The 27,719-nt window shown below is 50.1% G+C and overlaps 9 protein-coding genes across 9 annotated transcripts, besides 5 other annotated features; 5 read left to right on the top strand and 4 right to left on the bottom strand.

Annotated features, from left to right (window-relative positions):
- Positions 1-173: 173 nt before the first annotated feature.
- Positions 174-1,084, top strand: ACLA_086560 (putative 26S proteasome non-ATPase regulatory subunit Nas2; the record flags this gene model as incomplete). Its single annotated transcript, XM_001268382.1, has 4 exons — positions 174-338; positions 400-472; positions 526-881; positions 950-1,084. The coding sequence occupies 4 exons, from the start codon at positions 174-176 to the stop codon at positions 1,082-1,084; spliced, it is 729 nt and encodes a 242-aa protein (XP_001268383.1).
- A 650-nt stretch (positions 1,085-1,734) lies between these two features.
- On the top strand, positions 1,735-2,793 carry ACLA_086550 (Ran family GTP-binding nuclear protein; the record flags this gene model as incomplete). The annotated part of the gene is made up of 5 exons (XM_001268381.1): positions 1,735-1,773; positions 2,013-2,105; positions 2,178-2,331; positions 2,392-2,597; positions 2,662-2,793. The coding sequence occupies 5 exons, from the start codon at positions 1,735-1,737 to the stop codon at positions 2,791-2,793; spliced, it is 624 nt and encodes a 207-aa protein (XP_001268382.1).
- A 993-nt stretch (positions 2,794-3,786) lies between these two features.
- Positions 3,787-7,740, bottom strand: ACLA_086540 (DEAD/DEAH box helicase; the record flags this gene model as incomplete). Its single annotated transcript, XM_001268380.1, has 4 exons — positions 3,787-3,798; positions 3,861-5,321; positions 5,387-6,167; positions 6,233-7,740. The coding sequence occupies 4 exons, from the start codon at positions 7,738-7,740 to the stop codon at positions 3,787-3,789; spliced, it is 3,762 nt and encodes a 1,253-aa protein (XP_001268381.1).
- A 465-nt stretch (positions 7,741-8,205) lies between these two features.
- Positions 8,206-8,226: a microsatellite.
- A 1,291-nt stretch (positions 8,227-9,517) lies between these two features.
- On the top strand, positions 9,518-10,062 carry ACLA_086530 (SCP2 sterol-binding domain-containing protein; the record flags this gene model as incomplete). Its single annotated transcript, XM_001268379.1, has 3 exons — positions 9,518-9,533; positions 9,599-9,808; positions 9,899-10,062. 3 exons carry the CDS (start codon positions 9,518-9,520, stop codon positions 10,060-10,062), a joined length of 390 nt encoding a protein of 129 aa, XP_001268380.1.
- A 260-nt stretch (positions 10,063-10,322) lies between these two features.
- ACLA_086520 (glycoside hydrolase family 55 protein) lies at positions 10,323-12,960 on the bottom strand (the record flags this gene model as incomplete). Its single annotated transcript, XM_001268378.1, has 5 exons — positions 10,323-10,704; positions 10,759-10,851; positions 10,910-12,095; positions 12,148-12,606; positions 12,660-12,960. 5 exons carry the CDS (start codon positions 12,958-12,960, stop codon positions 10,323-10,325), a joined length of 2,421 nt encoding a protein of 806 aa, XP_001268379.1.
- A 3,654-nt stretch (positions 12,961-16,614) lies between these two features.
- ACLA_086510 (RanBP1 domain protein) lies at positions 16,615-21,114 on the top strand (the record flags this gene model as incomplete). The annotated part of the gene is made up of 2 exons (XM_001268377.1): positions 16,615-16,676; positions 16,962-21,114. The coding sequence occupies 2 exons, from the start codon at positions 16,615-16,617 to the stop codon at positions 21,112-21,114; spliced, it is 4,215 nt and encodes a 1,404-aa protein (XP_001268378.1).
- Positions 21,115-21,462: 348 nt separating this feature from the next.
- Positions 21,463-21,507: a microsatellite.
- Positions 21,464-21,507: a microsatellite.
- A 697-nt stretch (positions 21,508-22,204) lies between these two features.
- Positions 22,205-23,099, bottom strand: ACLA_086500 (60S ribosomal protein eL31; the record flags this gene model as incomplete). The annotated part of the gene is made up of 3 exons (XM_001268376.1): positions 22,205-22,408; positions 22,512-22,586; positions 23,010-23,099. The coding sequence occupies 3 exons, from the start codon at positions 23,097-23,099 to the stop codon at positions 22,205-22,207; spliced, it is 369 nt and encodes a 122-aa protein (XP_001268377.1).
- Positions 23,100-23,582: 483 nt separating this feature from the next.
- Positions 23,583-24,529, bottom strand: ACLA_086490 (carbon-nitrogen hydrolase family protein; the record flags this gene model as incomplete). Its single annotated transcript, XM_001268375.1, has 2 exons — positions 23,583-24,406; positions 24,475-24,529. The coding sequence occupies 2 exons, from the start codon at positions 24,527-24,529 to the stop codon at positions 23,583-23,585; spliced, it is 879 nt and encodes a 292-aa protein (XP_001268376.1).
- Positions 24,530-26,200: 1,671 nt separating this feature from the next.
- Positions 26,201-26,233: a microsatellite.
- Positions 26,208-26,237: a microsatellite.
- A 599-nt stretch (positions 26,238-26,836) lies between these two features.
- ACLA_086480 (uncharacterized protein) lies at positions 26,837-27,710 on the top strand (the record flags this gene model as incomplete). The annotated part of the gene is made up of 2 exons (XM_001268374.1): positions 26,837-26,889; positions 27,014-27,710. The coding sequence occupies 2 exons, from the start codon at positions 26,837-26,839 to the stop codon at positions 27,708-27,710; spliced, it is 750 nt and encodes a 249-aa protein (XP_001268375.1).
- Between the last annotated feature and the right edge of the window lie 9 nt (positions 27,711-27,719).

Raw genomic sequence — 27,719 nt, 5'->3', positions numbered from 1 at the left:
CTCATTACATCTGATGATGGAAGCTCCAAATGCCAAGAAAGTTTCATCCCCAGATAACCAGGAAGACCCACCACTGTCCGATAACCCGATCACTTTCTGACGGGTGAGACATGACTTTGTTCTTGACTCCCTACGAGCCTTGATAATGACCTGAGTTTATTTGCGACACAGGAATGGGATTACCCATGGAAGATAATATTCATGCCCCGACCGTACCCTCCGGACCAACGTCTGGAGGGGTACCCCGCGATCTGTCGAAGCTGTCGATGGTGGATTTGATGCAAGAGAAAGAACGCATCGAAGCTGAGCTATCAGCGCTCAGCTCCGTGTTGACGTCTGTGAGTCAAATGATCACGTTCAACTAGAATGATACGGGCTGACGATATAATTGTTTCCTAGCATGGCGTCAACATGAATACCTCTCTCACGACTTTCGATGGCTTCCCGCGGGACGATATCGACATTGCTCAGAGTATGATTTCATGAAGCTCTTATACAAAAAAGGAAGACTAAGCTTGGTAATAGTTCGCACAACACGAGTACGAATAATCCACTTGCGAAATGATCACAAAGAGATTATGAAGCATCTCGAGAAGGGCCTCCACGAGCACTTTGCTAGTCTCCAACGGGCGCAAGGTGCTAGCTCTGCTGGCGATACAAACGGGTCTGCTGCTCCGCGACCCAACCTAGGAGAGGGAAGTCTGTCAGATGCTGCAATGCTGGGAGCACCATTTGCAAAGGTGAACAGTATTGTGCCCGGTAGTCCTGCGGATCAAGCTGGTTTGAAAGCTGGTGATACTATACGGAGCTTTGGAAACGTCAATTGGATGAACCACGAGCGTCTCTCCAGGGTAGCGGAGACAGTTCAACAGAACGAAGGAGTAAGTCTCTCATGCCTTCTGTGAAGGTTTTTTCGAACATCACTGTGACTTGCCATTAACCGATACAGCGCCCCATCATCGTCAAAGTCGTAAGGAAAGATGGACCTGGTTCAAATAATACTACTGAGCTGAATCTCCAACTCACCCCACGCCGTGATTGGGGAGGTCGGGGCATGTTGGGTTGCCATCTCGTTCCACTGTGAGAAGAGCAGTGTACATTGAGTATACCCTCTTTAGCTGTGGACGCTGCAAAGGAATATGTAATTTGTTACCATGCTCGCTAGTGTTCTCCATGATCTTTCCTTGATGAGAAATGTGATATGGCCTTTGATGATTAAATTGGTCGTTAGGTTACGGTCCAGCGTCAATTGGCGTGACTGTTTGTTTAGGCTGCAAAGGGGAGGTCTGAAGTCCGACAGGGATGTATTAGTAATTCATCGTGCCATGCAAATCTGAATGGATGCCTAATCTGTAGGAGACGAACGAATTCCGACCAGGAGAAAGAACCATGAAAGCTAACTATAGGGAGTAGAAACAGGGTCTACTGTTGCTGCATAAGAATAGGCTGCACGTGCTACAAAGGCGTTCTTGGACGTAAGAATCCCGCGGGGCACTGTTGTCCTCAGGCAGAAACACGTGACTCCAGCCTGTTGTGACCGACTCGGGGCAAAAATTCCATCACCAGAATCGCCTTTCGCTCTGTTTCTCCCTGGCTTCAACCGTTCTTGTCGAACACCATCTTCCATCCACTGTCGCATTTTTTGACGACTATCACATCATATAAAACCTGCATCTTCTTTTCGCGACTTGAAATTTTTTTTTCTTTTCCCTCAACCCTCACATAATCATCACCATGGCTGAACAGCAGGTACCAACCTTCAAGCTCGTCCTTGTCGGTGACGGTGGTACTGGAAAGGCAAGTAGAAGAAGTCGTCGATTTTTTTTTACCATTTACTCTCTCTCAAACGCGACATTTTGATCGTTCCGCATTTCACGATACTCTGAGTATCGTTGTCTTGTTGACTTTCATTTCTGTCTAACCCCCGCCGCCAATGGCGAAAAAAAACCACCCCTCCAGATAACCCAGTTGTCTAAACGTTTCGCAGCATCGCTAACATCTCGATTATCTAGACCACCTTCGTCAAGCGCCATCTTACTGGTGAATTCGAGAAGAAGTACATTGCGACTCTCGGTGTCGAAGTACACCCTCTGTCCTTCACCACCGTATGCCCCGCCTAGAACCCCGCTTTGATCATTCCACCTCCCATATCCGAGCCGACTAACCTCTTGCGATAGAACCTGGGACAGATTCAGTTCGACGTATGGGATACTGCCGGTCAGGAGAAGTTCGGTGGTCTGAGAGATGGATACTACATCAACGGCCAGTGCGGTATCATCATGTTCGATGTCACCTCCCGTATCACCTACAAGAACGTTCCCAACTGGCACCGTAAGTTTCTGGCCTCTCAGCAGGACGCGCGAGGATGGAAGACTGATGGCCGATAACCAGGTGATCTCGTCCGTGTCTGCGAGAACATCCCCATTGTTCTCTGCGGTAACAAGGTCGACGTTAAGGAGCGCAAGGTGAAGGCCAAGACCATCACTTTCCACCGCAAGAAGAACCTCCAGTACTACGACATCTCCGCCAAGTCCAACTACAACTTCGAGAAGCCCTTCCTGTGGCTTGCTCGCAAGCTGGTCGGCAACCCTGCTCTGGTGAGTTTTTATCCCGCTCAAGTCTACCCTGTACGCTGCATCTTTGATTAACATTGAATGCCAGGAATTCGTTGCTGCTCCCGCTCTCGCTCCCCCTGAGGTTGCTGTCAACCCCGAGCTCATGGCTCAGTACGAGAAGGAAATGGAGGCCGCCACCAACATGCCCCTGCCCGACGAGGACGACCAGGATCTGTAGGCGTATCGCACAAAATCAGATCGATCGGACCAGGTCGGGTCGGGTCCAAAAAGCGCGGTCATTTTTCACTCATCCTCCCCTCCCGAGCATCTGGATCCGTTACGCCATGTCTCGAGTTACGATACTACGAAAGCGGTCGGTGGAAATAGCCTGAAGGGAAGGTCGGCACTGTCATGCATTGGAATCTTACAACTAGTAGTTTAGACGCTTATCATCACAATTTTCTCTTTCAAACGATATCTTCTTTTTTTTTTTCCCCTCTTCTTTTTTTGTGCTCTTTATGACCAAAAAAAGCATTTTTGTTAACCCGCAGGTTGTTGATGGGCAACGAAAAGACACAACACAACAACGAAAAAAAGGCCTTTTCCCGCTTTGTGTTTTTGATAGACAGGACTTTTTCCTCCTCACCGTAAAATAGGCACTAATAATACATAGATACCTAACTACCTATACCTTAAAGCCTAATATTACTCAGAACCCTACTATCCACTAACAATACTGCAGTAGGTGTACTTCGTACATGACTTCCAGACTAGCTACCTCCGTAATGGCGGCGAAGCGGCTGGTGTTGATGTTTTTCTTGGAAACGAGCCAAATCATCGTTGTTTATTGTGGGTGACGTCACGCTCGGTCGGATTAGTCATCTTTGAAATGATCGGAAGGAAATGCTACCTAGGTACTTCGTCCTTGGTAGTTTGCGAGGCATGCCAGAGATTAGGTAGATATTGCCCGAACTTAGTAAGCTATCTATTCTATGTGAGAGTTGGGTTGGGTAGCGTTTCCATGATGGCTTCAGCATACGCTTGGGTAGTGGTAGAACACCCAACACTAAACAGGAAGATTCGAACGCCCCAGAAGAAGCAATGCAGAAGAGACGAGGACAAGAAATAGGGCAGTCTAGGGTATCGTTTCCATAATCGAATCGTGAACGCCCCGTTGCTCGAAATAATTCCCAAACGCCATGCCATGTCGCTGAGGAAATCGGAAAGTCGTCTAGTTGACGCCCTGGAGGAGAACATGCAGTCAGTAAAGAGAGTAGAGATAAAAAGAGCAGATAGATGACGTACGAATAGGTACGCCAGCTCTCTGGTACCCAGGCGGGACACCTGCTTCAAGGCCTTCTCGTCCAGCGCACCCTCAATGAGCTCGCGCTTCTTGTCTTGAAGTTCAAGGATACGGTCCTCGACTGTTTTCTGCACTAAAACTCGGTGGATCTGGACCTCCCGTCGCTGCCCGATACGGTGAGCGCGGTCGATGGCCTGCTCCTCGATGTAGGGGTTCCAGAATGGATCGAAGATGATAACCTGAGACGCTGCAACGAGGTTCAGCCCGGAGTTGCCGGCCTTCAGAGAGACCAGCATTATCTTGCAGTCTGCATTGTCAGTGAAGTCTAGGACGGCGGAGTTACGATCAGCGGGTTTCATGCTGCCGTCGTAGCGGCGGTAGCCCCAGCCCCGACGAGCGATGGGGACCTCGAGCAGGTCAAGCAGCGAGGTGAACTGGCTAAAGATGATGGTCTTCTCGCTGTCATCGCGGTTCCCGATCTCCTGTAGGATCTCAAGAGTCTTTTCGATCTTCGCACTGGTGACCCAAGTCTTCTCCAGTCGACGAAGGTACTTCTTCTTTGACTTTTGGTTCTTAGATGCTTCCTTCTTCAGCTCCGCAAGCGTCTTTCGGGTCTTCTTGGCCTTCTTTCCCTTCTTTTTCATGGGTTTCTTGGAAGAACCCGCGCCAGATTCGTTGTCCTCGTCGTCAACGATAAATCGAGACAGGCTGCCATCATCGTCACTATCGTCATCGCTCTCATCATTTTCCTCTTCCTCCACAAGAGGCTTAAGCAGCCCAACCTCGTCACCATCGTCGGAGTCCGGAAAGTAAGTCTTCTTGAAAGTTTGATGGTCGGTAACTTTCTTAGGATCCACTTTGCCGCGGCAATTGGGGCACTTAATCTCGACAGAGCCATCTTCACCTCTCTGAACAGCAACCGATGGATCCGTCATCCTTGAGAAACATTCAGCACATGCGCTGTGACCGCAAGGAAAGAAGATGATCGGATTGTCGACTGCGTCGATGCAGATGGGACATTCGAGATTTTCGTTCTCTTTGAGCCGAACCACCACGTCACTGCTGAATGCTTTGGCATTAGCGACAAAGTCCACCTCGTCTGTATTGCTAGTCGCCTCCACACTAAAATCGGTCATCAAATGCGGATGGCAGCATGCCTGTCGGAGTCGAAGAAGCAGAACAAGAATATTGGAGTAATTCCTGCCCACCGCGTTGGCCTTCAAATACTTGTTGAACTGCAGTTTGGTCTTGCTTTCAAGCGCATTGTATAGCGCCTGTTCGTCCTCGCTGAACACCGCATGTACCTTCTCTGAAACCCTTGGGGGGAGCTCCAGAATAGGTTTGCCATCGATTTTCGATGTCTTGGTCCGCCTGAGAAGAACCGCCTTCAAGAGCACCTGAAGCTGTTTCATAGCCTTTCCACGCATCTCCTCGTTCCCACTTTTGAGTGGTGTTGTGAAGTCCTGGTAACAAATATCAACATTTGTTCTATCGAGTAAAAGAGAAGGAAGAAATAATGAATGCTTACCTTGTTGAAGCGGTCAATACTGGAATAAGGCCGAATTTGAAGAAACCTCAACAACGACTGTAGCTCTTCGACGCTGTTCATCATGGGCGTCCCGCTCATACACCAGCGGTAGGTAGAATTCAGGCGGCAACAGGCAAGGGCAGATTTCGTCCTCCGATTTTTGATGCACTGAGCCTCGTCAATGATGACGCGGTACCATGTGCTGCCAGGCCCAAGACATGGTAGACTCTTCGCCAAAGTCCTGCATGAAGCCTCATTATTTGCACCAGAACCTTGTAGTTCGTCGTACTTTTCTCTGCGCTTCAACTCCGAGGACAAGGTTCCAAATGTAGTAAGGACCACATCATGATTTTTCAAATCTCTCCAACCAACTGTCCGCTTTTCTCCGTGTAAGACATAGACAGAGAGCTGATGCCTGCCAGGTTTCACAGCTTTCTGGATTTCCCGCTTCCACTGCTGCATCAAAGAAACAGGGGCGATGATCAAAGTAGGTCTCCGCTCTGGATCTGTTGACGGGCGGGACACCAGGAGAGCAATGGCTTGTATGGTCTTACCCAAGCCCATGTCGTCAGCGAGAATACCCCCTTTCTTGTCACTCTCCTCCATTGACTTCATCCATGCCAAGCCTAACTTCTGGTGCTCCAGCAGAGTATACCTGAGTGCTTCGGGAGTGCCTTCACGCTTTTCCTTAGCGAGTTCAGAGTCGGGCCTAATTGTTTCCAGCAGTTGTTTTATCTCTTCATTGACTTGTTTGGGATCCACGGCAGGCTCATTAAAATCACTGAAAAGATCGACTGCGTTAGCAAAGCATTACCTACTGGCTTGGGGAAAAAGGGGATAGCATACTTGTAGTAGTGACTCATCGAGGGATCGTAGCCATAAGGATACCCACCGGGAAGCTTGGAAGAGCCGGACGGCGAAAAGTAGGAGGAAAACCCCTCGACAATCGATCGTCCTGCATGTTCCAACATCTGTCTGCTGGCATTAAGCCTTGCCATGGTACTTTGCAAGACATTGGGCCCATAGACCGAACCAGGAATAAACATGGCACCACGTTCTGAAGTTGGAGGTAGCATTCCCGGAGAACGAGGTCCCAGGCCCTGACGGTTGGGGGAGTAACTTGGACCAGCCCGATAGTTGGGAGCTAAGTATCGAGCTGAATGAATGCTAGACGCTGCCCTATGATGCTGGAAATCCCGGGGAGTAATCTCGGCTATATCACTATCATCACTGTCGCCAATTGTCACGATAGGGTGATGATGTGCTCCCGCACGGCCTGGACCAGAGGATGAGATCCCATTTGATGGATGGGAGAGCTCCGATGGTTGCCTATCGCCAGAACGACGTTGAGTGAGATTGAAGGGTGTTTCTGTCTCACGCTGGTTTGTCGCTGGGCCATCGGGAGGGAAAGGAATGGAGGATCCTGAATAGTGCGTGGAGGTAGTGCTGCGAGCAGAAGCTGGACGGGGCGGTTCATACAGCCCATCTGTGAGCATACGAGCATACTCCTCATCTCGGCGCTCCTGTTCCCTTCGCTCCTCAAGCCATTGCTCCGCTTGTCTCTGCTCCTCCTGGAGCGCTCGTAGCGTGTCGTCATTGTCTAGGCCTAAAAGGCGTCTCAACCCCTCGATGTCGTCATCTGCTGGCTGGCCTTCCCTTTGACTGTGAGCAGACGCGGTGCTTGAAGTAGACGGACGTCTGTTGCTTGAGATCCGTTTGTGCAATGGTACTGACCCATCCGAGCTAAGATCATCCCGCGTACGTTTTCGAATAGCCAAACTTCCTAACGAACGGCCTGCACGGCCTGCACCGGTCTGTTGGCGCGAGTGCGACGACTGTCTGGGTGGGGATATGGCAGAGCTAGATGCAACACTTGCACTAGAAGACATCGCCGGCCGATCCAGGTCATCATCATCATAGGACCCCGGATTCTTGATGCCATTAGTATCACCATGTGCGTGCTCTCGAGACCAACACTCCTGGAAGCCACCTACGCTGGATTGCTGCCGCAGACGAGGCTGAGGCGGCTGTCTCGGAGGGGACATAGCAGAGCTCCCCCATCGAGGAGGGCTCATGGGTTCCCATACGTCGCCAGCACCGTCCAGCTGTGCCAGCGCCAAATCTGGGTAAGAAGTACTCAAACGGGTCGACCGCGGGTTTACTTCGGCAGGGGTTCGGGGTTCCCCACGAAGTATCGTCAGGCGCGTCTGCAGATCTTGAATAACGCCGAGAATTTCCTGTATTTCTTCGATTGCATCTGGCCTTTGCTCCTCGAGACTCTGCAGGATGACTAGATGCAGTTGGAGATCATCATCAAGTTCCTCGATGGATGCATCAGGCGCGAGAGTCGCCATGCTTGGCTAAAGAGGCCCCTGTCTGTCGGGGTAGTTCTCCTTGATGACCAGCCACCGAAGGAATGGTCGATACAGCTGTAAGTATTCTTAGAAAACCATGAGTAGAGAGATATGTGTAGGAAGAAAGAAAAAAGAAACAGGCAGGGTGATTGAAAAAGCCAGTGGATAGTGGTGAATTGATAAGTTGATGAGTCGGCGTTCCTTCTTGGCGGAAGAAAAGTGAGAAGGAGATCTGCGACGACACCAGAGAAGGCCTTGCAAGGAAGAAAAAGGCTGGAGAAGTGGCAGTGTCAGAAGAAGCACAGTGAACAAAGGTTAGATTTAAAATTTCCCCTTTCATTCACCTGTGTAGACAACCCCTCAATGATAAAGAGCGCGTACCGCTGTCGAGTCTACATATATCTAGCAAGTGGTCGAGAGGAAGATTGTGGCGGCAGCGGGTATTTCCTTGTTTTATTTTTTTTTTCTCCCTCTCCCTCTCCCTCTTGTTGCTGTTCACCAGTTTGCTTTTTCCGCGTTGACAGGTCGCCTCGTCAGAAAAGCAGCATTGGATGAAGAATACACACATCGACTGCAGATGAGATGAGCGATCTGGTCATGATGACTCGTTGATTCTCAACATCTCCTAGAATGCCCATGGTTCAAACTGATACCGATCTCTATACTCCGCAGTGCGCAGTTCTTCACTGACAGCGCCCACTGCGGTTAGAGCGAAAACAAGCTCATCGAGGATGGCTAGGAATCATACCCACCATGAGATTGGACTCCTCAGTGGATTTGAGCGAGGCTATTTCAGTCGTCCACGACGGATGTGGCTGCAATCGCTGCATGACCGTTTGCTCAGAATGTATGGTTGCACGCGTGTTCGCGATGACTCGGACACGTACGAGTATATTTTGCATGAAGACAGACCAGTAGGTCCGAGTCTTGGTACAGCGCTGCAAAGTATTTGTGTCTCATATACTCGATAGCGTGTCTTGACGCAAAGAAATATCAATGATCTACAAGACCAGAGCAGAATTGTCAATCATATGAAGGAACCTCGGAGCACATGGCCAATTTTCTAGCACATTATTATCTCGATACATTCGGAGCGCCGAGTAGAGTACTCCATATCAGTCCATACTACTGCATAGTCTGAGAATATGACGGTAACACGGTCCAGTTGCGAAGATCATAACATGGAGATTATTTAACCGGTGCAACGAGGTCGTCTAACTGTGTGGACTGTGGAGCCTCTGAGTCTTGCTTGTACAGTCGTTGAGACTAGGTTGAGGAGTTCTCGCATCATTTTCTTTTCTGAGTATAGTTGAAGCCATCAAGCCACAGGGTCAGGTTGTTCACGGTTCATAATTCGAGGACAGCGGAGATTTATACAGGACAGCAGGGGTAGCATCGAGAGACCACGGACGCATTAATGCATAAACACTCCTTTTGAAGCACAGAAAGAATACTAAAGAATCATGGATCATAGTCCTGTCTACCTAGTCCGAATAATAATAAAATCACAGGGAGCCTCCAGCCTCGGCATCTTCGACCCCATAATCTGAATCTGACGTTTCTCCGACCAGCCAGCATTATTTCACATGCCACGCCCCCCGAAGTCTCCGGGGCAAGCTGGTCGTGATTCCATCATAAGAATTCCTCCTTTCCCTCACTTATATCTCCATTCTCCAGTCTTTCTTTGCTCCCTAGTAGCTCTTTCTCATCTATCAATCGAAACTATTCCATCAAGCCATCCCCATCAATTCCCATAAACACACACATCACCACCACCATGTCTCTCAAGAACGGTACCTCACTCCCATCCCAAGAACAAGAAACAAAAACTAACCAAAATCTGTCTCAATCCCCACAGACGCCTTCCCCTCCTCGGCCGCCTTCGATGCTATCAACTCCGCCCTGCAGTCCGACGACGCCGAGCGCAAAGACGCCATCAGCAAGGCCAAGGCCATCGTCGCGTTCAACCTCAAGAATGAGAGCGGCCAGGAGGAGAGCTGGTATCTCGATCTCAAGGACAAGGGCGTTGTCGGCAAGGGTGCGGCGCCTGCCGGTGGAAAGGCTGATGGTTTGTCCCCTCCTTCCCCTATCTTTGTCTATTTTTTTTTTTCTTCTGGGAGGAATACGATGAGCTGATTTTTGAAAACAAAATAAAAAGTGACCCTCTCGCTCTCCGACGCCGACTTCTCGTCCCTCGTAAGTGGCAAGGCGAATGCCCAGAGACTCTTCATGGGCGGCAAGCTCAAGATCAAGGGCAATATCATGAAGGCGACGAAGATGGAGCCCGTGTTGAAGAAGGCGCAGGGCAAGGCGAAGCTATAGATACCCTTGTTTTTGTTCGGCTTGCTTGGTTGGTTTTTGGACCCGTTGATTTTTTTTTTTTTCTCGATGATGTATTTACTTGCTATATAACGAATACACATATCTCATATGCCAGAGATGCGACTTTGAAAAGAGAGAAAAAAAGGATTGTGTTAAGACTGGTATCACTAAAAGAATTATAGACTTGAAAAGAAGACAGGAAATAAGGACCAAAGGAAAGTGAAGTGAAAAGAATGGTAAGTATCACCGGAGAAAGCTGGCTACAAAGTGAAATAGGAAATGGTGTCCGCAAAGGTCGCCAAGTTGTCACTGTAATGCGCCAACGACACCCCGTCCTTGACGATCATGTTCGTTGTGCCCACGGTGCTGAGCGCGTACACGACCAGTCCGCTGGTGGATCCCTCGATGCTGAAGATCTCACTTTGGCAGTCCTCCGGGCTCGGGAAGTTGGAGCATGTGGTACTATAGTGGTTGAAGAAGCTGTAGAGCCCGGCGCCGTAGATGATGGTGTTCTCACTATCCAGAACGCGGAGACCCAGAGAATTGCAGTTGCCGGGGAGGCAGCTGCTGTAGTCGGGATCTTTGAGAGAGGGATTTCTGGGATACGGGCTATTTGCTGCGTTGGGGATGGGCTGGTAGTATCTGGAGGGGTGTCAACGAATGATTACCATCATGGAAAGTCGATGCTCAACTTACGGTGTCTCGGTCTGGATGAAGCTCGTCACGACGGACTTGGAACCGGAAAACTGGTATTGATACAGCGAATGATGCTCGACTCCGGTTCCGTACCTGATGGTGTGATAAGTAAGTAAAAAAAGAACAGGGGAAGGCAACAAGGATGTCTTACAGCCAAATGTTTTGGCCTTCCACTAAGAGCCCGCGCCCGGTGTAGACGGAGATCCGCGTGTCCGCACCGTCGTCGAGGTCATGATCGGCCGTCCACAACCATACATTCTCGAGGTAAACGCCACTGGCGCTCTTCGTGATATGCATGGACATGTAAGCCGCTTGACAGGCGGCCGAGACAGCGGCTGACGTCGGGCACTGGGGAACTTGTAACGAGGAGCCTGCAAAGCCTCCAATTCGAGTGTGGACATCCCACATACCAGACCCTGGGCTTGCGGCCAGATTCCACTCAACGAGTACTGCTCCAGGCGTGGAACCTTGGGTGCTCAGAATCATGTCTGACCATTCAATCGACCCAGATTCGCCTGATCTGCCAACCTGGACCACCGGCACGGGCTGGTTGATGTTGGAGAACCGACCCCCACTAGCCATGATCACTGGGTATGCCTCGCCAACAATCCGGGAGCCGGGAGGGATATAGAGGGTGTCGGTCACCTTGTACACACCCTGGTCAAAGAACACGATCCGTCCCGAGGACACGGCGGAGTTGAGAGCAGACTGAATCGCGGCAGTGTCGTCAGAAGAGCCATCTCCTCTGGCTCCGGCACTCCGTACACTTAGGAAAGAAGATGTCGAGGATCCTTCGTACTGCGGTTTGGATTTGGTATAATATCTCGAAGAACCACTGGCAAGCAGAGCCGCTGGTCTCTGTGGCGCATTGATTGCTCCTTGGAAGTTGGCTGGCCCGGAAGGAGTATACTTGTGTCCCTGACCCCAAGCGCCGATGGTCATGGAACCACCTGAGCCACCAAGGACAGTGCCGCTGGGACCCTTGACAGCAACCGGTACATTGTTGAGGGCCACATTCTCCAGGATCAGACTACCATTGCTCGAGCTCGAGCTTTGCCACGCTGTATCAACAAAGACAGGACAGTTCTCGATCGTACTGTCAAGCATGATGGCGGATCCGACTAATTGATTTCCAGGACCGCCATTCGAGATCGAGAATGCCGTTTTGCAGTTCGTGATGGTGACTCCCTGGTATGTCCAACCCCAATTCCAAATCTGGGAGATGCCGACCACAGCATCAGAGATGTGCAAGTTGCGCATGGTGAACTGTTGGTTTCCGATGTTGAATCCATATAAGCCGCCGACGGTGGTGATGTCGGTAGCAAAGCCGCCAGAGCCTTACTCTCATTTAGCGCCGTCAAGTCCTGCTGGATTAAGATAGTGACTTACCGTTCTCAATGAAGATACCTTGATGCTGTGTTCCGGCACCCGAGCTCATCAAGATCCGGACATTCTGAATGCTCGAAGCTTGACCCGTAGGCCAATGAATACCCGTAGCTGCAGTGCCCGCGGGGATAGTGGTCATATCTAGAACCAAGTTGCGAATCTGTCTGAAGAAAACATTCGTGGAGATCCACCCTTGTCCACCATCGTTCTGATACTGATCGCCGTCTATCAAGCCCAATCCGGTGAATCCTGGGGTAGCCTTGATAACTGGAAGGGAGTTCGGATTGCCGACAATCTGCGTGAAATAGTAATCGATGATCGACGACGAGATTAGATACGTCCCCGCTGGAAAGTAGATGATCGCAGGTGTTGTGGTAGATGTCTTACGACCCGCTGGTGAAAAGCGGCCACCATCACTCATGGCCGCGTTGATGGCGGCAGTATCGTCCGTGACACCATCGCCTATATCTCTATTAAAAACAGAAACTCGGATTGATCAGACGCGCAACACGCACCTTTAGCACCATAATCTTTGACATTGCGAAAGACCTTGTACGTGGCGGGATTCGGATTGAAGGCTGCGACACCTTGATGAGCGATGTCCGCAAGCCAATACGGCGCGTCAGCGGCAGCAAGATTGGGTGAGTGCACTGAAACTCTCGGAGACTCGACAGCTACCGAGGCTGTTGGTGATGCTCTGATCAATCTCGAGCTCGACGACGGTGTTGCTGCATGGTTTCGGACTGCACTACTAAAAGACTGAGCACCCACGCCAGCATAGAGCCACAGGGACACCGCAAGCCAGTTGATATGCATTTTTCGTGCGATGGGTTGGTATCTAGCTGGAGAGGCCAACTGCAGTGAAACACCCAGGGCACTACAGCATTCTTATACGGAGCATACTAAATTGGGGTGGTAGGGTCACATATCTCAGATAGTAAGGGCTTTGTTTTGGGGAATGGACTCGATATGTCGTCTGGATACCTCGTACTTCTGTGAGCCAACCAGAGCATAAGGTCCGTCGAGGCGTCGATGGTCCTACCCTAGATTCCCACATCAGATAGGCACGCGATGGGCCTTCCAAGAGATAGGGAACGCCACGACCGGTGTCTGCATGGCCAGCCGGAGGATGACATACTCTTTCGGAAGATTTTGTTATTTATTTCAGGGGTGGACATCCTAGTCAACGGCAGAGCGCTCAGACTCAGAGACGGCTGAACCGCTGAAGAACAATGGACAGGGGGGAAGCGTGAAAGGGCTGTCCTGCTGTACATACTACATACTACATAGAGTATATCTATCTATTCTCGAACTAGTGATCTAGCCCCATGGAGGATGAGTTAGTGAGAGGCGTCCCCATCGGACATCACAAAGTTTTTAGATCAACAGCATCATCACGCAAAGACATACACACGGATCAATGCGCGTGTTGCATGTTGCGACTGAACTTTCCAGACTCCAGACTCCAGAGCCAGTGAGATGGAAACGAGACTTGATCAGGGGGTTGATCCATCGCGATGCCATGCAAGGAAGAATGCGCTATTGCCGAATAGTTTTGGTTGATCGGCAGTAATTATTCCTCTGAGCTGTATGGGGGGAAATTGCAAGTCAAAGTTAGCCAAATTAATTTGCATCTTCGTGCCATTCCCTTTTCATGTAAGCGGCTGAAGCCATCGCAAGCCTTCTTTTAAACCCCCGGAAGCGTGAGCCAGAATAGCTACAGAGGGTCAATGTGACCAGTGCACAGCCAGATGACTTGGCGAATGTGACAGGAAACTCGACTTCTGACCTCAAAGAAGGCGATTCTTCCTGCATATCCAACTTCAAAGCGCATCCTCATCGATTCTAGGGCCGAAACAAAACACCCGAGTAAGTAATGGCTAAGCATTCTTCAGGTGGACCGTAGATCCATAGTTACAAATTCAAGTGTTGTTGTTGTTGTTGTCTTCATATAAAGTTGGTGGTGATGGTGGCGGCGGTTCTCCCGTTCCCTTTGTTAAGGAGGCCAAAAAAGTATCTCCTGAAGTTGAGCTATTGTTTCTTTTGTTCCGGCTAATGGTCCTAATCGCAACAAATTCATGTCTGAAAATTAGGCTTGAGCGCCATTTTTTCTTAATTTGGGTGTTATGAGAGTAGTAGATGATACGTATAGATTGCCAAGTTGCCAACCCGTCTCCCATGATCCCCTACATGGTGTACCTCCAACTGCCATGCTTTCTATGCACATCCTGTACATGAGTGCTGCCTCCGTCTTGCATGAATGAAGTATGTGTTGGCAGGAATACTGTACGAGAATTTGCTCAATAATTAACTCATGTTGGACTTGATACTTGCACACCTGAGCACAACGGCTCGTTGGAAGCATGGATTGGAGTCTTCCACTGCTGAAATATATATCACTCTGTGATCATACGACCTGCGCCTCGGACAGGACACCACTACTCAGTCAAGCACATTTACTAACCTTGCACAGGATATTGACGGTCAGCCAACCAGACATGAAACTGATACTCTGTTCACCAACTCGAAAGATGAGCTGACCGCATCCCGAAATATGTCAAGGGGATCAGTCTTCTTACAACGGGGTCTGAAAGGGTCGCTTGCTGATCAGTTAGATGACCTCCCCATGACTGACGACCAGCTGATCCATGCTAACTGATCTTCGTCTGGGGAAATATAAGCTTAGGTTGTTGTATGACCAACAGCGCTCAACCCCAGTCTCCACTGTTCCATCATGCCAGGCTCTTGCTCTCACATGAAAAAGGCTCAACATCCTGTGATCAAGTTGAGTAATAGGTATCATGACTTCAAAGTAGATGCAACCAGATGGTTACCTTCATTCACTCTTATAGTAAGATGAATATGGAAAGTATGCAAGTTGGCTGGTGCATAAAATGACCCCTTAGATGCTGTGAGTGATCATAGCTTTAATCAAGAGCATAGTTAATGGTCAGCGCAGTTGCCCCATCTTCTATTTTGCTTAATGATCTAGGTCAGAGTAGCCTGCTTGTAGAGTAATTTAGGCCAGACCACATTCTTTCGCGGAGAGAGGCTATATATCTTGGGAGGTGCAGATATCTATGAGCATAGTCTACAGCAAGCAGATACTACAGAGGATACTAAATGCATAGCCCTTTCACTCAAAGAGATACTTTTACAGGATCTTAATACAATGACTTATATTGCATCATGATGAGAATACTCACTCCACAGTGAATCTAGTTCTATATGTGAATGTCTCACGGGGCTGATACTAGAAGAGTAGAACAGATAACCATGCTATGCTAGCTTCAAGAGGTGCTTTCACTGGTAATTCCAGGCCTCTTAATATCATATCTAAACCTTCAGTGGATTTTTCATGATATATGTATTAGCCCCCAAACTGCGACCTCTGAAGAGAGGCACCAAATATGCTGTCTCGCAAAGTAATGTCGCGCTTCCTTGCCATGGAAACAAGGCATGCTGAAATAAGATACCGTATCAATACGAATCTCCGCCCCCTCTTTTGCTTGGTGCTCGCCAACCGTGGTGTAAATGTCAATACACGTTATGTGGTGCGCAAGGATAAAGAACCTAGGTAGGACATAATATGACTACATAACCAATGAGAGCCCCAACAAGGGCGTAGCCATGTGGACAAAGCCATTATCTTCACCATTCCCTCCTACTTAGACCTAGATAGATACTTGCTGCATATTCATTCACTGTAGTAGTAGCTCCGTCGGATGTCTCTTCCTAATGGCTGTTATGTCATTTCTGCCAAGAACGTCACCCTGCATGCGTCACGTGATGGTAATTTTTTCTCTGCCAACAAGAGCCTCTCATCAACCGGCGAAAAAAGTCGCGAGCCGAGCAGTTGTTGAGGCAAAAGTGTACCTCTTATCCAGCAAACTCCATCCCTTTTAAGGCAGGGTGTATCCAAAAAGGAGCCATTTACCTCCTACAGTCAACACCAGAGCGCTCTACACTAGTTGCTCTGCCTTCGAATCCACCCTTATCCCACTTCTTCCGCTCGTGTCGCCGTTACTCGAATCGTGTCTCGCGAATCGCGATTTGTGTAGAACAGTCAAAAGAGCTTTCAAAGTTCATTCTTGATCACGGCTTGATACAGAGGGTCAACGTTTGAGCTGGAATTTTGTTTATTCCCTTCGGCGACGGCGCGATTCACTCCCTCTATTTACCGCTCTTGTGATCGTCCTTCTATCGCTCGTGTCTCTGCGCACCGATTCGAAAGTCCTCGTTACCACAGGCGTGCTGTGTGTCCACCCAGCAGAACATCTTACGATATCCCAATAGCTACGGAGGACCCTCGCGCGATCATTGTACCTGCGTCAGTGGATGAGAGACTACTGTCCTCTATAGAGACCACGAAGGGGGTTGAGGCTCACCACGGAGTCATCGCGATAGATGTCTAAAAGAGGAGCTGTTGGCCCTCAGGGCGACAAGGACTCGGATCTATTTGCGTTCAATATGTCAAGCACACCAGAAGAGAAGCCCCAGCGGGCGACCGCTGCGCAGTTAGCAAACAGAAAGTAAGTGAAGGGAATCCCTTGCGACCAACCATCTTATTTCATCATCTTTTGCAATATCGGCCATCTTCCCCGAATGGGGATCGGGCTGCTTTCGACGAGCCCTTCCTTTGTCTGTATTCTTTCTTGTGCAGTTCTGGCATGTTTCTTGTACCCGCTCATTTTTCCCTATTTCTTTGTCTGCCTCCCCACCACCTATATCATATATGATCCTATTCTACAGCGACACGTCGTCCTTCTTGCGTCTCTACTCACCACCCCAAATTGCATCGATCTGACCATCTACAGAATAAAAGATATTCGAAGACGACCGCGCCCCAGCACAACTGCTTCTCCAAGCACTACTACTGGAGCTCCTTCATTTAGCCCTTTCAATTCGATCGACCCCAATACTGTTTCGAGCTCCCAGCCAGCATCAAACGGATTCAGTTTTGGCCAATCTCAGAGTTTCCCAGGAGCCACTTCGAGCACAACCCAACCCGCTCAGAACGGAGGATCTCCCTTTGCCTTTGGAGCAGGCGCGGGCTCGTCTTCCTTCAGCTTTAACTCCTCGTTTGGTGGATCAGGATCATCGCCGAATCCGTTCGCCAGTATCAACACTACTGCTGGCAGCCAACAGTCTGACACAAGTAGCGCTTCTGGGTTCAAAGGCAATATGTTCAATCTTGCACCTTCTGGAAGTTCTGCTCTAGGTCAGCAGGCTCTTCCCACAGGAGGCCTCTTCGGGACCCCGTCGCAGCAAAATACTGCTTCTGGGGGCTTATTTGGTAGCTGTACTACTACCGGAACTTCAAGCCAACCTGTGACAGCTCCGGCCACCACCGGTAGCATATTTGGACAGACGAATACGACCAGCGCTGCTCCTTCTCCCAGTATTTTTAGCCAATCTACTTCCGACAAGCCTTCTCCATTCGGTCAGTCTACCGTCTTCGGCAGCGATTCGATGCAGACATCGCCTGACCCGAAAGCAAATGCTGCCGCGGCCAAGCCATCTGTGTTTGGCAGCTCAAGTGCTTCTCAATCTGGCTTCGGCGCTTCTACCGGCTTCACTGGTGCGGCAGCAGGCTCCGTTTTTGGAGGAGCAACTCCAGCGGCCCAACAGACGCCTTCTAAGCCATTATTCGGAGCCAAACCCGCGGAACAAGGCGCGCCAAGTTCTACGTCCTTTTTCGGTGCTACTTCTCAGCCTACGACTGCCGCTTCAGCGACCACCCCGGCATCGACCGGTGCCACGGCGACGACGACGACATCCACGAGCCTCTTTGGTACTGCATCACCAGCCAAACCCGCAACGCCTTTCCAAAACCCGTTCCAATCATCGAATCTTTTCTCAGGCGTACCTGCCGCATCAGCTAGCTCGGAGGCTGCCAAGGAGAAGGAACAAGAGAACAAGGCAGGTGAAGCTTCCAAGACTGGATTTCAATTCTCTACACCCACCTCCAGCGCAGGCAATCTATTTTCTAAGAGTGCAAACGCCGCCGCCCCACCGTCGACGTCGACCGGATTGTTCCAGGCGCCGTCCACAGGCAGTCTTTTTGCTCCGAAGCCTGCATCTGCGGAAGCCGATCAAACAAAAGCTGCCCAAGCGAACCCCTTCAGCAGCTTGCTTGCACCGAAACCCGATACCGCGAAACCAACCACGCAGCAGCAAAAGCCACTGCCTAGCCCGGCTCCTTTCAGCGGTCTGTTTGCCCCCAAGCCAAGTGCCCCAGCTGAAGGAGCCAAGGCAGTACAGCAGGAAAAGCCGACCACTCCTACCCCGGTTTTCTCTACTCCTTCGTCCCCCAAATCCTTTGCGCCACAATCTTCTGTTACGTTGGCTACCACTACCGAGAGTAAGACACAGGCCCCTGTATTCTCGCCCTCTGCATCTCAGACCATCTTCAAAGCCAACGGTACAGCCTCTGTATCGCCTGCACCTGCACCTGCCGCTGTAAAAGCACCCGAAGTTCAATGTGCGGAGAAATTCCTGCCTCGTAACCTACCCTCCGGTTTGGGTGATCAGCAAAAGAAGGATGTTGAACTGGTGTACCGTCTCCGTTTGTTGAACGAGTCCTTCCAGCGGGAGATTGCTAAGCTGAACCCTGCGACGGACGATTTCGATGCCCATGTGCTTTTCTACATGCGCGTTCGTGAAGTGATTGGAGCACCCACTGGGCCTTACACATCCAAGCGCAAGGCTTCCGAACTTGACGTCGCTGAAGATGAGACACAGTCAGTGAAGAAAGTCAAACCTTTCGGTGCTAATGGAGCAGGGTTGGCCGCAGGCACTGATGGACTGCCCTCTGCCACGAAGATGAGCATTGCACCAAGCTCAATCACAAGTACACCGTCCAAACTCTTCGATGGGAAGCAGAATGGCGCGATAGTCAACGGAAATCATCCAGAAGAAACGACTGGTAGCACAATTGCGACTTCCCAAGCCGAGGGCCGTTCCAGCAGAGATTCTACGACCGCTAGCATTTTCGCTCAATCATTCTCAAAATCCAGGACCGACGAGGCAGATCATCCTGTGTCATTTACAGGATCTCCCAGGCCATCTACACCAGAGACAAACAAGCCAGCCCTCTTTTCTACTACTCCTACCACATCGCCCGCAAAATCCTTGTTCTCAACGCCAGCCACTACGCAAGAGAATGCAACCTCTAGCTCTCTGTTTTCTCAGTCTACTTCGAAGCCTACGTTCACAGCACCGACAACGAGCGCCAGTGCAGAACCCAAGAATCCCTTTGTGCTCAAACCAATTGGCGCCAAAGATGCCGAAACGTCTCCCAGTGCCGCCCTTGCGGTCCCCAAGTTCGGTACCGGTACCGGTACCGCAACGAACTTTTTCGCTCAATTCAAGTCCATTGCTGACAAAGATGCCGAAAAGGAAAAGGAGAAGCGCAAAGCTGAGGACTTCGATTCAGAAGAAGAAGATGAGGCTGAGTGGGAGCGCAAAGACGCCGAACAGCAGCGTAAGAAGCGCGAAGAACTTGAATCACAATCCAAAAAGCGCCCCAGGTTTGTTCCGGGCAAAGGATTTGTCTTTGAAGACGAGAGCAGTGATGCTGTGGAGCCCGAAAAGCCCGCAGAGACCGCAACCTCGGGTGCATCGGTCTTTGATCAAAAGCGTGACACTCCCGCCAAGTCGAACAATATCTTTGGTCATCTGTCTGCGACGCCCTCCGAGGCGGAAGAGGACAATGATGCCGATGATACCGAAGAGGCGTCTGCAGCTGGCGAAGAACCAGATGATGAACCCAAGGAATTGTCCCTAGTGCCAGGGAGTGAAGATGAGGAGAGCCGAGATCTGGAGACCAGCGAAGCTGACTCTAAAGCTGTCTCGGTCAGTGGGGCCGAGTTCTCCGCCAACGACAGCAGTGATGATGGGGACCTCTCTAAAGCACTCAAGAAATCTAAGCAAGCCGCCACTTCATCGACAGTGGGTGGCCGAAGCCTGTTTGATCGGGTCCAGTACGATCCAGAGGGGAAGCCGAAGCGGCAAAACGAGGAGGCAGCAAAGAATCCTTTCTCATCGCTCTCTAGCTCCCTTTCTAAGACGCCCAGCACATCTACGACCAATCCATTTGGAGCCACCAGTACCTCTGTCTCCGGACAGACTCCTGCTATCGGGTCCACGCCTGTGTCCAGTGTATTCGGTTCAGTAAATAACAGCAGCGGCCTCTTCACCTCTACCCCTGCTGGTGCTGCCTCGGCAACCCCGTCCATCTTCGGCCAGAATACTTCCAAGGCGATTGGTGATAAGACCTGGAAGCCAGACTCTCCCATCAAGTTTGCCGACTCTACAGCGACAACACCTTCAAGCTCGCCGAAGCCCGTTTCCGATGGAGCTGTCACGTCAGCCGACGCCTCGAAGCCGTTCTCGACTCTGTTTGGAGCCCCAGCTGCAGGAACAAAGTCGTCAGGCAGCGGACAGCCATCGTTTGGATTCTCCTTTGGCGCTCCCGGACAGCAATCTTCTTCCTTCTTGGCTCCTTCTACCATCGCTTCCACTAATGGTAGTCGCGCCTCGACTCCAGGTGTCGCCTCCGACACTCCTGCCGAGGAAACTGGTGACGGAGATACAGCGGAAAATCTCCCTCAGGTGGACCTCGCGCGGAGCAGAGTGGGCGAGGAGGACGAGGATATTGTGCTGGAACTCAGAGGTCGTGCGTTACAGGCTCTGCCTGGTGACGGATGGGTAAGCAAAGGTGTGGGTTATCTCCGCATCCTGAAGAATCGTAATACATCTCGCGCGCGGATCCTTTTGCGGGCCGATCCCAGTGGCAAGATTGTTCTAAATGCCGCATTGATGAAGAACATCAAGTACACAGCCATGCAGAACAGCATACATTTCTTGGTGCCTAAGGCCGAGGGCGCTCCGGAGCAATGGGCTATTAGGGTCAAACCAGGAGAGATTAAGAGCCTGGAGACTGCCATTGAACAGTCCAAGTCGTAAGCACGAACGGTGTTTGCATTACGAATTGGCGTTGTATATTTGATCTTTCTTCGAACATTTTTCTTTGCTCACAAGCGTGCATCCTGATCTTGCATCACATCACGCTCTTCTCCGGGCATTAAGAGGGATCGCTCAGTCCTCTGTCTTTTTCTACTGCTTCATCGCCGACGTCTTCGTGGTTGCGATATGGCCACCATGGCTGTCACTAGCCCCATAGCATCTGTTCTTCTCTTTCCTGTATTCGTGACAACCGTGTCAGCTTTTCTTTTTCGGTCGTCTGGGCGCCGTGTTGTCGGGTTATCATCATGTTCATTGAATAGTGGACCTAAAGTTGGCGTCGATCCATTTTCTCTCGTCTTCTCTCTCTCTCTCTCTCTCTCTCTCTCTCTCTCTATTATCCCCGTTTCCTGCCTTTTGAATTTCCCCATCTCCGAATTCATGGCACATGTGTGTAACTATCCAGCATCTCACATTTCAATTGCAGTGCATTTTCCAGCATCATGTTGTTGTCACCCATGGAACAAGACAGGCGCATCTAGCATAGCGTGTGGATTCAGACCATTGCAAGGCATCATTCCCTGACCATCGACTTAATCTTTATATTTATTTTCAAATCATGCCATGTATCCTTGCAAATCAAGATATTATAGAGTTTCGAATAAATATCCAAGTTGTTCTGCTTCTGTATTTTAGGGATGAAGACTTTCATCTACGAGGGTACGAAACGATCAAGGCATAGTCTTGAAGTTGGCTCTTTCATGAACCAGAGGGTATAATTGAATTGAACTTGGATTTAACACTTTTCTTGTCCCGTCATGGTTTGGCTCGGCCCCATCTGCAGTCTCGCATCAAGCAATAGAATCGATCCAACGGAATAAATAGCCAGTTTTTTTTTTTTTTTCATACTCCCAAGTCCCCGAATGAAGTTGACAAAAAAAAAAGGAGAACGAGGAGCACCGCCGACCGAAAACTACAGAAAGTTGGATGTATGGAAGAGAAGGGGAAAAAAAAATTGTTCATTCAATGAAAATTTTTTTTTTATTTGTTCCAAGTCAACCGTAACATAAGACCCGACCCGTGAGCGATCCGTTTATTCGTCAACAACGGAGGTGTGCAGACCCTTGGCCTCCTTGACGTTGACGGCCTGGACGTAGGAGTAGAGTCTCTCCTTGGCGCCCTCCTCGTCGTTACGCTTGCGGGAGATGCGGACACGGAGGCGGAAGGGAACACCCTTGACACCGGCTTCCCAGACCTTCTTGTTCAGCTGGGGGTCGAGGCGGACATCGGTGGTGCCCTGTATCGTGAAGAAGAAAAAAAAAGAGGGCAAAGGTTAGCCTGGGGAAACCGGGACAGGTTGCCAGGAAACGACAACATGATATACAGCAGGGAGAACTTACCATGGCCTGCTGAGCGAAGGCGCGGATCTCCTTGATAGCACGAGGAGCGCGCTTCTTGAAAGTAACACCGTGCATCTATAAGAGGTGCAAAAAAAAAGAGAAATTAGTCTTCCGCCCAAATGCCATCTGGTAGAGAGTGAATCTGCGAAGATGCTATTTGCGGCCATAGAGGTGGACTTCATCAAACTATTTCTTCTTTTTTTGTGGGTATCTTTTGTATGTGTGTATCTCCTCCTCTTATCCTGGGTTTTGGTTTCATCGTTTATGATCCCAATTGTTCTTTCTCTCTTGTCTCGCACAAGCTCTTCTGCAGCGGATTTCCCCTCCACACAAGGTTGTTTGGTTTCGAGAGTCCCCAGATGTTGAAGTTGTTCTCCGTCCATGCCCTCGGGCGTGATTCGTCCTCTTGGGTTCCGCAAGGTCGCAGTCGATCGCTTTGATCGAGAATTGCATGTGCAAAGGGAAATGTAAAGCAAAGGCGCTTCTTCTTCAACGTACTCTCTTGTGCATGTTGATGGTGTACTCGCGGGTGACAACGTCGGCGATAGCCGAGCGAGTCTTCTTGCCGGTCTGGACGGTGCTGGACATTTCTAAAAATGCGGGAAGAAAAAAGCACAAGTCAGTTTTCTTCAGTTCTCAACAGACTGAATGCGCGACGCGGAAAAGGCTGGATTGATACTGACTGAATGAGCTGACAGAGAATGGTCGGCTGTCGTTGGCGATGTGGTCGACTGACGAAGGAATTGGGACAATTTCGGATTGTCGTTTTTTTGGTGGTCGAAATTCCATTGTGGCTCGCTTATCGACTGGCGGAGCGCTGATTGGTTGGAAATAGGTCACGTGGTGCTACATCTCCCGCTCCCTCGATTACTGGACATCGTCAACAGTAACAACGATGTACGTTGTAGCAGTAGACAGATAGATATCCCAAATTATTCCCATTATTTCAATCGCACCCTGTTTATATGGTTGAAATTCTATTGCTTCATGATTCGTTTCATGGCTCTGCTATGCTATCTTTGACTCGTTTGAAAAAAAAGGCCCCAACCGTCCCAGATCTGGTTATGTTTGTCATTTCTCTGCGCTCACATCCGAGTAGAGGTCAAAACGTCGTTGGGCGTAGACTGGAATGCTCTTCCGGGTGTTTTGGATAGAATCATTATCCAGGTCCGCGTAGACGATCGTTTCTGTGTCTTCGGCCTCGGTCAAAATCTCCGCGTTGGGGTTGACAATCAGACTGTGGCCCCATGCATGGTAAGATGCGTTCGTGTCCCGAGCTGGGCTACACAAGGCCACATAGATCTGGTTGTCAACCGAGCGAGCGCGACCCAGAAGCGCCCAGTGGAGGGGCCCGGTAGTCATATTGAAGGCACCGGGGTAGATGAGTGCAAAGGCCCCCTTGCGCGCCGCGATCATGGCCGACTCCGGGAAGCGGATATCGTAGCAGATGGCGAGACCGATCTTGCCGTACTCGGGAAGATCAACAACAGTCAGCTGGTTTCCCGGCGACAGAACCTCGCTCTCCTTGAACGTAATCTTGCCAGGGATGTCGATGTCGAAGAGATGTGTCTTGCGGTGTGTGCCGATGAGAGACCCGGTTGGCGAGAAGACCATGGAGGTGTTGTAGTATTTCTTTGTCGACGTGTCCAGTTCAGGTATACTTCCTCCGACCAGGTAAGCCTTGGCTTCGGCAGCGATGGCCGACAGCGCATGGTATGAGGGGGATTGTTCTTCGGTGGGAGGTGAAGGGAGGAGTGTCTCGGCGTATTTCGGGAAGTACTGCGTGCCGTATGGCGAGTTGAAGCATTCGGGAAGAACGATGAGCTTTGCCCCTGCTTTTGCAGCCTCTAGGACCTTGGTTCGGGCATGAGCGAGATTAGCGGCCTTGTCCGCACCTATGATCGGAGTACATAATTAGCATCGGTTTGATGAGAATTTGTATGGGACGATTAACGTAGCATACCTGATGCTAGTTGCACCAAGGCCAGCTTCAAGGGTTGTTTCAGTAGGGCAGCCATGTCTGGGAGCGTGAATCCGTGATGGTTGTTTGCTGAGTTGAGTTCAAACCACCCTGTCTGTTATCTATGCGGGGAAATCTTTATGGGAGGCAGCATCGGATCACGGCTGGTGGATTCCGCTGCTGTCTTCAGTCTGGCCTACAAAAGGTATGACAGTTTCTTGTCCACGCCTCTCAGTAACCTTATTTTTTTTTGGTGTTTTAATCATGCGGTTGCATATCAGAAGACGCATTCATATCCGAGGCAGACTCGATGTCGTCCTGTAATTAGATGATATCCGACGGCTCCATTGCATGCAAGCCACTACAGCCTCGTAAGCTGCTCGGGAACCAACAGTCAGATATGTATATGCATGGAGTCAGTGGACGTTTAGATCTATCTCTCAATGCTACATAGATAGATATTATTATTATTGGTAAGAAGATCATTTGCAACATATCAATCAAGGAGCTAAGGAGCCTGAATCGACCTCTAGAGAATATCATATAACTATGCGCAAGTTCTCAATTCTGATGCACAGGCCTAGTCCGATAAGGCCCTTTTCAGAAGAGATTACTACCCAATTTCAGTTGTCTGCTCCTAAGACTCATCTGGAGTTTTCGTTTATGTCGTCTCGCTACCGAGGTTCTATTATTGTCGCCAAGGGAAATAGAGAGCAGCCAGGGGCTCGGTTACAGGCGGCGCTGGAGTGGTCAACGCGCAGGGCAACCAGAAACAATGCAAACGAGAGACAGGATCATGGAATCCGCCAGAAACCAAGAAACAATGTTCATCGGTGGATCAACCCTGCTAGAAGCAAATAGTTTCGGTTGTGATATCAGACTTGGTCCACCGCGTCCGGTTGATGTGAACTGGCCAGATCAAACGCGTGAGAAGGGCTCTGTTAGACGTGTTGCAGTAGAAAGTAGATACTGACAGGGCGTCTTAGCTATTCCACGAGGTGTAAGTATGAGACTATGAGGACTTGAGTCATTATTAGTATTTACTGTGTATGTAGTCTCTATGGATGCCAATAATTGGATTCTTTCCAAGCCCACTAATCAAAAGACGTTGACTGGTTAAGGGCCAAACCGTTGCAGATCTTCGCACCATAACTAGGTACTCCGGAGTATATGTAGAAATGTACAGAGTAGATACCTACTACGGAGTAGGTCTACCTAATAATCCAATGCTAGACTAGGCCTTGCAGGATGCATAGATTGATATTCTTGCATAATTCGACTAATCACAAATGAGCCGTCAGATGAAGTCCTCCAGAGCCAGTTGATATCCCGGAGATCCTGGTGAATAACAGTATCTAATATCAATCTCTGCATCATGAAGTGAGAATTTGGTGATGAAGAGCAGATGTCATCAATTATCTATCAGCAGCCAGTCTCTCTTCACCAATGCGATTCATGAGCCTGAAGAGACGAGTCCAAACACCAAGGACGAGTGCGATGAACGTGGCCGTGAAACCGGATGAGAGGCAAAAAAAGCAACAGGGGCTGAGTCAGCGGGTCTGGACCCCTGAGGCATCAAGCACGGAGAACCCTCTGGCTCTTCCTGTGAGGATTCAAATTAAACAAGAACAGAGAACAAAAGTACTCAATATAACCCATGGAAGATGGGGGGAGAAAAGGGGGCAGCTTGCAAGAATCTCAAGGAGAGAATCCTTAAATAATCTTGTGTTCTTTTTCTCTCTCTCTCTCTCTCTCTCTCTCTTCTCATGAGCCATTATTGACCGCGACAAGGTGAATCTTCTTCCGCCTGTGGTTTTCCGTCCGCCGGTGAGACAGCCTCAGGCCGCTCTCTCTGGTTAATCCCCCCACGGCCTTCGCCGTTCCATTCGTTTTTGCCCCAGGGTTCGGGTGTTTCTTTGGCTAAGAGTCTTAGACGCCCCCCAAGACATTCTTTTTTCTTTCTTTTTTTCCACCCACCCCTTGTCTAGCGTTTGTCTCTTTTTTTCCGTCGCCAATCGCCGGACGGGTTCTATCCGAAGTGGCCACTCCCACAGTGTAACGCCTTATAAGTTGCCCCGAGACGCGCTCAGCCTGAACCTCACGACCTGGTGATATTCTTAAACCCTCATCATCTATCTCTCACGAACAAGACGAACCCGACGGACACAACGGGGTTTCACCAAAAAAGACAAAAAAAAAAAAACACCATCGGTGCGCAGGTCATTCCAGCGGAGTACGGCATCATGTTCGAGGACTTCTCTTTCTCTTCGCCGTCGTCCACAAGGCCCCCGCGGCTAGCGTTCGACGGTGACGATCGACTCATGATCGATTGTGATAGTTCTTTGATTTCTCCATTATCCTCTCGATGTCCTTCGCCTCGATCAACATCATCGCACCGATTCCCTCGAAATCTACATCGTTCGCGGTCATCCCACTTCCGTTCCCCTCAGCCGCCTACATCCGTGCCGTTTTCTGCGTACGACGGCAAGCGCCTCTCTATCGGCACGTTGACGAGGAAGCTTCACGAGCATACTATCCAGAGTCAGTCCCGGGACGAACGGCAGGATGACGTGCCGGCTTCCCCATCCACCCCTCGGTCGGTATCGGATATGGGATCGGGATCGGGATCGGCTCCATTTCATGGTTACTTCCTCACACCTCCGGACACGGACCACGATGATGAGGGATATTGTGATTCGTCATCGATGATTTCTTTGTCACCATCGTTGTCTCCTCATCAGCAGTCACCCTTGTTGGGATCCTTCGAAGGTGGGGTGGGTGAACCACTGTTGAACAGTGGGCTAGACACGACGAACATCCGAGCACACCGACAGCATATATCCCGCCTGCAATGCAATCCGTCCGACGTCGATGCCATTCGCAGGGCTCTTCTTTCTGAAGAGGAGGCGGCGGAATTCGCTGCGTTCAACGAGGACGATTGTCACCCGAGTTCGCTCCCTCCCCAACTGTCACCCCGCAGAAGGGCCGTCACGCTAAGCCGCAGTCGTTATCGACCGATAGCTGCCGGCTCCGGACTCTCTGATGCATCAGTGTTGGAGAACCGAAACCGAAGGAAGAGCAGCGCCGGCGTTCTCTCGTCGCACCGGATTGAAAAAAGCTACTGCCTGTCCTCCAGCCGGGATCATTGTAAGAAAAGCGAGCAGGGTCTGAGAAGGAAAAGCCTTGTGAGTGCTGCCTTGGCCTCGATGGTCGAAAAGGCACCGCACACGATTCTCTAGGCTACACGT

This window comes from Aspergillus clavatus, genomic scaffold (assembly GCF_000002715.2).
Source record: "Aspergillus clavatus NRRL 1 1099423829806 genomic scaffold, whole genome shotgun sequence".
Taxonomy (NCBI): domain Eukaryota; kingdom Fungi; phylum Ascomycota; class Eurotiomycetes; order Eurotiales; family Aspergillaceae; genus Aspergillus; species Aspergillus clavatus.
This window is presented reverse-complemented; position numbering and strand designations above follow the sequence as displayed.